The 10,610-nt window shown below is 40.2% G+C and overlaps 1 protein-coding gene across 9 annotated transcripts in view; it reads right to left on the bottom strand.

The window, feature by feature from the left end:
- Positions 1-10,395, bottom strand: part of ercc6l2 (excision repair cross-complementation group 6-like 2) — a 43,339-nt gene extending 32,944 nt beyond the window's left edge. For 7 of the 9 annotated variants that reach the window (XR_009787761.1, XR_009787760.1, XR_009787756.1 and 4 more), the window contains exons 1-15: positions 10,163-10,395; positions 9,206-9,609; positions 7,712-7,828; positions 7,323-7,516; positions 6,395-6,488; positions 6,217-6,284; positions 5,850-6,057; positions 5,635-5,775; positions 5,085-5,201; positions 3,805-3,924; positions 3,658-3,729; positions 1,951-2,096; positions 1,306-1,401; positions 1,108-1,207; positions 80-226 (exon numbers count right to left, since the gene is read on the bottom strand). Coding sequence is in view for 4 of the 9 variants with exons in the window: in XM_061767807.1 (XP_061623791.1) it covers positions 80-226; positions 1,108-1,207; positions 1,306-1,401; positions 1,951-2,096; positions 3,658-3,729; positions 3,805-3,924; positions 5,085-5,201; positions 5,635-5,775; positions 5,850-6,057; positions 6,217-6,284; positions 6,395-6,488; positions 7,323-7,516; positions 7,712-7,828; positions 9,206-9,609; positions 10,163-10,190 (2,052 nt within the window). In the remaining 5 variants the exon portion in view is untranslated. The remainder of the gene's footprint in view (positions 1-79; positions 227-1,107; positions 1,208-1,305; positions 1,402-1,950; positions 2,097-3,657; positions 3,730-3,804; positions 3,925-5,084; positions 5,202-5,634; positions 5,776-5,849; positions 6,058-6,216; positions 6,285-6,394; positions 6,489-7,322; positions 7,517-7,711; positions 7,829-9,205; positions 9,610-10,162) is intronic. The other 2 variants (XM_061767808.1, XM_061767809.1) reach the window with 2 other exon arrangements.
- Between the last annotated feature and the right edge of the window lie 215 nt (positions 10,396-10,610).

The raw sequence follows: 10,610 nt of genomic DNA on the forward strand, positions 1-10,610 counted from the left end.
TGAGTATTATCATCTTTGACAAGGCACAATCGATACAGCTTCTGTAATTAGTACTTGTCATTACCACACTACAACTTACCTCTAGTAACTTGCGGGTGAGGCATGTGCCTTGGGTCTGCAGCCTGAAGAGGTTATTGATCCCAAACAGTTCCCCCTTATGGGTTCCCTGCACCGCATCAAAGTACCGCCGCGCGCTCTCCACGCCAACAACAGAGCTCTGCAATTGCTGGGTGCAAACAAAGAAATGCCAGTAATTTATCATTTAAAAATAAGCATCAACTACATGTAATTGTAGGTGTATAGGGAGATTATTTTTTTTATAATTACAACATAGGAGTAGACATCCTAAGGTCGTAAAGTATAGGTGAAAAACCTGTGAGCCATTTACGGAGTATTTCATCCGGTCCTCCACGCAATTCTAAATACAAATTGGAGTTGCAAGCAGCAATGAACAGGCCCTTGCAGTTCCTTTTTTATGGTGACGCCTTAAAATGATCATCAAACCTTGACGGCATGCTCAACTTTAGTTGGCATTGTCAAAACAAGCTTTGCAATTTAGTGTCGCCCATCTTGTGTCAGACACCTGCTTCCAATCGGAGCTCATTTGCGTGAATTACCTAGTATTGTACGTGGGTTTCCTCTCGTGATATCCAAAAGAAACACTGCCTAAATACAGTTGAAGTATATATGTAAGTACAGTATAGTTGTATTTAAGTTTTAAATTCGATAAATTTGCATTTAATCCAGCCACGAAAGCAAGTCAAGGCTCCGGCGTGCGCATGCCAACGAGTTGCACACCCCTCAGTCACACCTTCTGCCAAAACAGCCTCTAATTGGCTATTGTTTTCCCGCCGTACTCAGCTGTAAAATCATGATTAAAATTAAATTAGAGGCATTAGATGGTGGCAGAGAGGGATGAATATTCAAAAGATCATTTTAATAATATGCTCCTATCAGGTCACACAGTTTTAACATACAGTATATGACAAAAACGTTTGTGTTTTTTTGGTTTGTTTTTTAAACTGCAAGCTCTCCCTTTAAGTGAAATTTCCCAAGGCACATCTTATTATCTCCCGCAACATGTCGAGCTCATAATTATCTGAGTACCTGTTTGTAGACTTGTCTGAGGTAGGTAATTTCCTCCACAGTCCCCAATGAGATTAGCCTAAAAACAGTCACGTCTCTGCACTGGCCAATGCGATACGCTCTAAAGAGATGCACACAGTACAAATGACCATGCAAACCATGTTAAAATGGCTGCACAATTGTATGCAAAACTCTTGTATTTGATAAAGATAGACAAACCTGTCGATAGCCTGGAGGTCATTGGCTGGGTTCCAAGTTGGGTCAAATAATATCACGACATTGGCCCCTACAAAGTTGAGACCGAGACCACCCGCCCTGGAAAGGAGTCAACACACACCTCATTTTGTCTTCATATGAAATACCATAGAATTTCCTCAAATAGTACCCATCTCTGCAACGTCCACTTAAAACAAACGCCTCCCTCAAATCGACATTTTTCTTGTCCCATCAGGGGAACAGTAATAAATGTAAAGTCTGTTGCTAACCAGACCAGCTACACATAAAGTCTCTCAGATGAATTTAAGTGTGGAGTCTTAGCAGAAATTATCATTGAGTTACCGGCACAGTATTCTCTGAGATGATGCAAAATTATGTGGACGCCGCATTTTTAACTTTACCTCGTTGTGTACATCCTTGTTTATGATCCGAGAATAACTTATTTGATAAGCCTGTGCATTTCTCCACAATAGTCATTTTTTTACAGTTTCACTTGATGTGAATTGTAATCTACTGCTGACATTAATATTATTTCAAAACAGTGTTTTAGCGAAAATAAAGCCCATCCCTTGTCTGCAGAGCAAATCAATATCTATCTTCTGAAATACGGTAATTTGCATTATTTTAAGTATTTATGGCCACACTTACATTGTGGAAACCAGGCAGAGGTTAATGTGAGTGGCGGTGTTGAACTCCTTGACGATGTCGACTCGTTTTTTGGCTTTCGTTGTCCCATCCAATCTTCTGTAGTCATGACCCTCGGCCATGCAGTAGCTCTCCAACACGTCCAAGAGCTGCCAGGTCCAAAACAGAAGAAACCAAAGGCAAGGATTCTGTGAATTTTCACTGCAATATATGGGAATTTACTGCGATTGAGAAGAGAGCAGTGCAGGGTGTACCCAAAGGCCGCTGGGATAGGATTCAGCTAACCTGTGACCATAAAGAGGACAAGCGCAACAGAAAATGGATGGATAATAGTTGCATGCCTGCATATCACAAAACTAAATGTTTGTGAATACTACCACTTAAATACAAGAATTGTCATACAATGGACCCGGCCAAAGTCACGGCTCAGATTTTTGGGGGTAATGCATTCCCCGTTTTTCGTGGAAACCCCCGCTTTATTTGTAGTATTTTTTTTCCAATCCCCCAGTTATTCACACTTTTTTGACCAGATCCCCTGCTTATTTACATTTTTTTGGGATTTCTTTTTTTTCCATGGCAATCACATTGTCAATTATTCACGGATTTTTGCTATTTACGGTCTGGTCCACTGTATTCTAAACCGTGTCGAACTTTAAAAATTTCCAAAACCAAACATACAGTATTGTGACATAATAATTGTTGATAAACAAATTATTATGTAATTACATAATAACTTGTTGATGTTGATAATGAAACTGAGCATCATTATCAACATCAACAGCTCTTAGCTGATTGCCATAAAAGGCTGAAAACCCAGCAGCTCCTAAAGTTATCATACATTCTCAGGTGACACCGCAGCATCTCATTTTCTTAAAAGCTCTAATTACTTTCACTTATAAAGCCTCACGACTAATCTCTGTCGTGAGAGAGAGAGAGAGCGAGAGAGCCACGTCTGCTGCTTGTGTTTTGTCTATAAAAAAGGCATGGGGCTCTAACAGCAGCAGCAATTAAATGTGAGTTTAAAGCCTAAAAACTGAGTGGATGTGAATGAGAGCATCTGAGAATGCTGATGCCTTCAAAATTACCCCGTAAAGATCACAAATCATCAAATTTCCTATGGGACAGCTGCCCGTCTAAGGAGACAGCGTTACACTCGGCATGCACTTTATTAGTTACACTTCTGTGAAGGCACGTTTAGCACTGCTACTGTTTTTGCTTGTTTGTTTGTTAGTTTGTTTTTTTGTTTCCAGTTTCTGTTCCCATTCCCTTTTGCTTGAAAAGACTCAGCAGGAGTGGTTATTGACCAGCTTTTTGTGACAAAGGACTTTAATTTGAATGTTTTGTGACTGATGCCATCCATTTGAGTCCATCTGTTTGTTTCATACAAAGGAGCACTGAATGAAGCTATAGACTGCTATGTTAGCTTCTCACGCTTATGTTTTACATTTTTGTGACAGTTAATAATGTTGCGATGTTACTTAAAACATCGCCTATGCAGATAATACAGGTTTTATGATTGTGACAGTTCAGACCAGTGATTCTCAAAAGTGTGGAACGAGAACCACTAGTGGCCCTTTCGTGGTATGCAAGAGAATCACTACATGAAATATTCCAACTGTATTCAACGCAAGGTAAGGTAGAACATGTAAACTCAACACAGGAAGACCCTTTGATCTCAATGTGAAATTATCATGCAAACACAGTCCTTACCTTAGTTGAGAGTGAAAAAAGTAGCACCTTGTCTTTCTTTTGCAGATAGAATCTGAGGAGTTTCTGCAAAACCTGAGAGGGGAAAAATAAGTATGTTTAAAGTCTGCTATAAAGAGGAGTTGATCAAGGTTCGTGTCTATCCAGCACCTTCATTTTGCCGCTATACATTGGGTCAGACAGGGCCTCAAACGCTTCGTCTTTGCACCTCTGCACAAAGTCTGGAAACTTCTGGAACACCTTTTGACAAATGGCGCTCACACACTTTTCCTAGAAGAACAAATGAGGCATGTCACTGAAGCCAATCTATTACTTGAATGAGGCAGTTAGGTATTAATCGCACAAATTTGGCGTTGTTGAGCAAATACAATGCTCGCGATTTAGAAATGTTAGTGGACCTCAAATCTGAATGTGTACACAATTATAAACTCTTTTCAGACTACAGTATACCTGTATTGTTCATAGCGGAGGATACGATCCAGACCTACACGCAATAGGTCAAAATCCACAATATAAAGAAACCATTATTATTTTTTTTTTATATTTTTATATAGTTTTTACCCCTCCCACACATTTAAACTTACAAAAACACACAAACTTATCAAAACACATTTTAAAGTATTTCTTAGCATCTGTTCTCACTCTCACTTGCACAGTTCTCCTATTAAGAGGCAGTTTGTGTTTGCTTCAAGCTGTTTGTCCCTTCCAGATTAAGTTTACGGTAAAACTGACATTTAAAACACAAGAGAAATAAAAAGTAAACACTAAAATGTTCAACCAAACCATACAATTCTGTTCAGTTAATGTCCACTAGCTTAATGCTAAGATGCAAAACGCTACAGACGTGGTAACGGAAATTGGCATAGCTGTTATAGTAATTAGAAAACTTTAAAGAACTGCTCCTTTAAATAGAATGAGCAGCAACCCACAACCCTCAGTATACTACAATACTCACAGGCATACATTCTCTCTGCGCTGTGTAGATAACTATTACTGGAGATTAGTTGTGGACCTTCTCTGCCCCTTCTTATGATCTTACGCAACATCTTTTCTGGTAGAGCTCGGTGCTGCCCGGCATGTTGCAGCACAACGTGGTACTACACTGAAGGTACGCAACTCTAAATTCAGACTTAAAAAACGATCACTTAAAAATCTGCGACATAGCGAGGGTGCAGACGATTAACCGGTATTAATATACCAACTGTAAAAGTGACACAGTTTTTGGACATGTTCCACTGAAATTAATGGGAATAGGTGAAACCTAAGGACAATACAAGGAAATTAACATAACATTGGCTAAATTGCAACATCTTAGTGAAAACAACCACATTTTTACTGTATTCAGATGAATTACGTCTGAGGGCATTGCGAGTATCTTAGAAAATTGGTTTATTATAGAGGTGGGATAAACTATGGATATCTATTTATACCTGTTTCTTACTGGTGCCTGCGGTCGATTGGAGCAGTGCCACGTGACTGGCAACCTTCCTCAGTAGGGCCAGGTAAGTGAAATACATTGTCTTGGCTGGCACGCCCTCAGAGTTTGTCTGAAAGGTAGGAACTTGTTAAAGAGGACATGTTATGGAAAATGTACTCTTTAATGGCTTGAATTCAAATAGTTGAGTCTCTGGGGTAAAGCCCACCCGTCATGTGTGAAATCAAACAACCAAGTAAATATTTTGTCATCTGCCTAGAGGTATTTCTGAAAATGTGTCTGGAAGTATTGTATTTAATGCATAGGTGTACCAAATGTTGTGGCCAGTGGGAACACACACATAAAAAAATAAATAAATAAATAACCTTATTTTAAACTTTACTGGTGCATTTCAAGTTGACACAAAAAAACGGCATATTTTAAAGGGGTTCATTGACTAAATTCCACAAATGCCTAGAATTACGTGGAAGAAAACAATTATTCAACCTTTGTTCGTGACCACGTTGCAAGGCCAATAAAACAACATATCCTCAGCATGAACTGACTTTATAGCAGCATCTCCTTCGAGCACGTCCACTTTGGCAGTCACATTTCTCTGAAGATCTCAGAAGCAACTGCACATCTTCAGAGTCCAGCACAGTTTGATAGGCCGCCTGCTGAAAGTCAGTCAGAGAGCAATAGACCACCTAGAGAGGGGACAAAACATAGCACTGCATTACAGCAACACTTGATCATTATCAGGAAGTAGACTGTAACCTACCCTGTCATCCTTCTTGGGCAGTTGGTCCTCGATCAGTGTTTTGGTCCTTTGGAGGAAGCAATGGGAAATCTTCCTCACCACGTCCCTGATGGTCTTCCTCGCTGTCGCTAAGGCTCGCTTGGTTGCACTGTGTCTCTGGCCTTGCTCAATTGGCTCTGACACTTTCTTCCTAAAATGCCCCAGGCAGCCAAGACAGCCAGGGACGGCCCTGAGGAACAGAACCGCAAAGTTACACATAGATTGCAGAAAAAACAAAACACATGCCAGATTGAATTTCCTGACACTCACTGAATGGAGTCTTGTGACATATTGAGAAATGCATGACTTGTGCATAATCAAAAACTGCTGACGAGAAAAAAAAACCTACCAGTCCATGACACACCACAACTCCTCAAGGTTGTTCTGAAGGATGGTGCCAGTTAGGCCAATTCTGATCTGAATGAACAAGTAGAATGAATACCTCCACTAACCAGCCACAAAATAAGGTACACAGGTTCATTTAAAATCCACACGTAATTCCATATAAAATAATGACAAAATCTCACCTGACATTTGAGACCCTTCATGGCTTGAGTGATTTGAGAGTTTGGATTCTTTATCTTGTGTGCCTCGTCTACAAACACAGCGGACCAGTTGATGCTGCAGGAGAGGAAGAGGTCATATGAAGAATACAAATGGGAATCAAATCTGTAAGCAGTGATGAAATGCAATTAACTGTGATGCCATGCTTCGCCTACAATGAAGGGGGTGGGTAAAGAGCTTGTTGATCAGCGGAAATGGTGTTGGGGTAAATATTTTGTCAACTTTCGAAATCCTTGAAACGATCATCAAACTTTGATGCCATGATCAGCAACATTCAATGCCATATGGTCCATCAGTCTAATAGAACTGCTTCTGATTGGGGCTTATTTGGGCAAATTCCCTAGTAGGAGTTCATCAAAGTAATTAGGCCAAATGGTTCTTTCATACAAAAATAGACAACTTCATTTTCAATGGCATGCGTGGGTCCTTGAAACTTTGTGCGCCGTGTTGTGATAAGACCTAACCACTTAATTTCATGTTAATCGGTGGGACTAGTATTGGGGGCCACTTTTTCTAACTTTCCAGGGGGGGCAACTGAGTGAGTTTTGGGGGCGGTGGTCTTGTTCATGACCCATCAAATATACAGGTCTACAGTGCGAGGAAAAGGACCCTTTGGAATTTCTTAAATTTCTGAATTGGCACATTTGGGCTTGCCGATACTGGTGCATTTTCAGCCATGTTGACACCCTCACAAAGGTGATTCCAAGAGGGCCTTTGCACAGCCTGGTACTCGAGCCCTAAATATATGGTATAATACACTCTACCAGTCAAAAGTTAGGACACACTTTCTGATTCAACGGCATGAATAAGTGCTATAAATAAATAAATGTGCAGAACAACACTAATGCGTTTAGAAAGTATGCCGTTTGAGTCTTAAAATACGTTTCTCACTTATTAAACTGAGTCAAGCAGAGACGAAGAGTCTCGTAGGTGGTGAGCGCGATCTCCACGCGGCCCTTCTTGATGCGAGCCAGCGCCTCCTGTTTCCTCAGCCCGTGGACCACCGTGTACTGGAAGTGGCCCCAAGTGTCCAGTTCATCTTTCCAGTTATACAGCACTGACAGCGGGGCCACAATCAGGAAAAGCTACAACAGATTGCAAAAACACTCGCACTGATGACATTTGCAGACAACCGCAATCCCCGGCGCTCCGTCCCTCCCCTTTTTGCCTTATTGTTAAACTTAATCCAGTCTTCATCTGGATGAATATCAGCTAAAAACAAATGTCAGTGTCGTGCTTTTAAAACCAAGCCATTTTTATGCTCTCATTGTTGCACCCACTTCATTTGGCTTCCTCTGCTTGGATGGGCTCTGGCTCTGCAGAAAGTGAGGCTTGTTGCTCTCAATATCATCCCAAGTTCCTTTTTTGTGCAACACTGCTGCAAGGAAACCAAGAACCTTCAAAACAAAACCAACAGCAATGTGAAGAAACGCTCCTCGCTAGTTGACAGGTTCATTGTGTTGACCTGGATGATGTACAGTATTTACAACACGAGTTGCAGATATAAAAAGCTCCCACCAAGTGATTTAATATGAGGTATGACTCAATGTGGTGTGGTTTTTCTCTTTGTTACAGTTGCACTTTCACAGACAGAGGAGCAACATATTGTGCCTTCACTGAGCCTTGACATGATAATGAAGGAAAATATAGTGCCTTTACTTGCACTTTGACAACATAATGCAGGAACATATCCTCCCTTGGCTTGCACTTTGGCAAAATAACAGACGATTCGACATATCAGGCCTTTTGCTTGCACTCTGGCAAGTACGGTACCTATTCTCGTAATCTGGCGAGCTAAAAAGACAAAGTCTGAGTCTTGTCAAGATAATGACGCAAATCAGTGTGCCTTTGCTTGCTACTTTGGAAAGATAACCAAGTAACTTATTGTGCCTTTCTTTACACTCTAGCAACATAATGAACAGATGAAGCAACATATCTTGCCTTCAATTTAGCCTTGGCAAGATAATGAAAAAACATACCGTGCCTCGCTGGTGCTTTTTATAGATAACGAACAGACACAAAGCACCAAATCTTGTCTGTGCTTCTGTTTTGGCAAGCTAACAGAAAAATTGGTATAGCATGCCTTTGATTGCACTCTGGAAAGATACACACACGAAGCAACATATCTTACCTACACTAGAGCTTTGAAAAGAAAATAACAAACAACATAATGAATTAACAATGTGCACCCCACGTTTACATGGACGTTGCAAAAATAATGAATATCATGCCTGTGCTTGCATTTTGACAAGGCAAACAGACAAAACAACATACTGTATCTTTCCTTCACTTGCACTTCGGCAAGATAATAAGGCAAAATACCGTGCCTTTGTTTGTGCTTTGACAAGAAAATGGCATATTGTGCTTCTGCTTGCACTGAGGCAAGATAACAAGCAAACCAACACATCTTGCCTTCGCTGGCGCTTTGGCAAAATCAACAAGCAAAGAAATATATCTTGCCCTCACTTGCACTTCGGAAAGATAACGAAGCAACACATCATGCCTTCACTTGCACTTTGGCAAACCAACACATCTTACCTTCACTGGCGCTTTGGCAAAATAAACAAGCAAAGAAATATATCTTGCCTTCAATTACACTTTGGCAAGAACACGGACAAAGTATTATATCGTACCTTCGCTTCCACTTTGGTAACATAATGTAGCAACATATCTTGCCTCACTTACACTTTGGCAAGGTAACGAAGCTATAGACCTTGCCTTCCCTTGCACTTTGGCAAACAATACGAAATGTTTGAGGTTGCTTTAGTATTTACCTGCACGGTCTTCCCAAGGCCCATGTCATCCCCCAGGATACATCCTCTCGAATGGCTATAGTTACTGTAAATGAACCTAATGCCTTCTCGCTGGTAATCCCTCAGGTATCTGTTAATAGTGTAGGGGACACTGTCTTCACTTCCATCGCACAGCTTTAAAGGAACACATCCCCCAGAATGTTCCGCACCACTGGAAAACAATGGTTTCTCTCGGTTCAAATTATTAAAATCTGATCTTGTAAGTTTTGATGCAGCATCCTCTTCTTCTTGTTCATTGCTCCCGTAAGTGACATCATCATCATCATCACTACAAGAGGTTGTGGCCCGGCTATTGGTGGTGTCAAATTGCTGGTTGTCATCATCACCATGATCAGGAGGCAGGTGATCACAGGTGTGCCAAGCTGCTGTAAAGAGTTGCCAGTAGTAAATTACTGAATTGAAAATTTGACTATATACAAAATATGTTAAAGTACATATAAGTATTCACAGCGCATTACATGTTGTTATAGTACAGTAACAGCCTTGAGTTTAATTTCAAATTTCTTCGGTCTCAATTTACACACAACACCCCAAAACAACATTAGCAGTTTTTAATTAGTTTTTTTAATTAGTTTTTTTTATTAAAAATAAGACGTAGTAGGTATGCCATGCTTGTGGCATAATATTGAAAAAGACCCGAGGTTGTCATGGCTGCAAATATTGGCAGGTTGAATACATACATTCCATTTTGGAATATGGCATTAAATAACAAAAATGTGGGCAACTGTTGTCGTCTTTGACATCCTACAGTCCAAGTAAACCATCAGACCTCACAACAAAGTCCCTACCAACCATTTAGACGAACGCTAGGTAGGCTAGTTAGACGTAATTATTTAGCAAACGTTTATGAAGGCTTTGGGCGAAAATTAATGGAGAAATAACCACAAACAAGACAAAAAAAAAGTATACCCAGCTAACCTTCTTGATCTGAAGTTGACTCCATCATGCTATCGGTAGCATCCGAGTTTCCTCTTCATGCGGAGTCATGGCGAGCTTGGTGGACTGAGATAACACTTTTCCTCTGAGCTAACGCTTCGTTTACTATAAAATAAAATTCCCGTCGGCCAAATAGCTCTTAAATTAGGTTTTAATTTGATTATTAAAAATTTGGTTCCTCTTTGGTCTGTTTTCTGGCCATCATGACCGGCAGGATTGTTTACATATTTGAACATTTGTCAATGCACTTTCGATATTTGTAGCCGCGCTCAAACAGCACACTAAGTAATATATCTAAATAATATTTAATTTTAAGAAAGATGTATCCTTTGTGTTTCCTCTGAAATATTTTACTAACGATGATTTTTTTTTATTATTGGTTTGCTATAGAACTATGTTGAAAGTGTAAATACAAAATTTAAGTTAGCTA

This window comes from Phyllopteryx taeniolatus, chromosome 3 (genome assembly GCF_024500385.1).
Source record: "Phyllopteryx taeniolatus isolate TA_2022b chromosome 3, UOR_Ptae_1.2, whole genome shotgun sequence".
Taxonomy (NCBI): domain Eukaryota; kingdom Metazoa; phylum Chordata; class Actinopteri; order Syngnathiformes; family Syngnathidae; genus Phyllopteryx; species Phyllopteryx taeniolatus.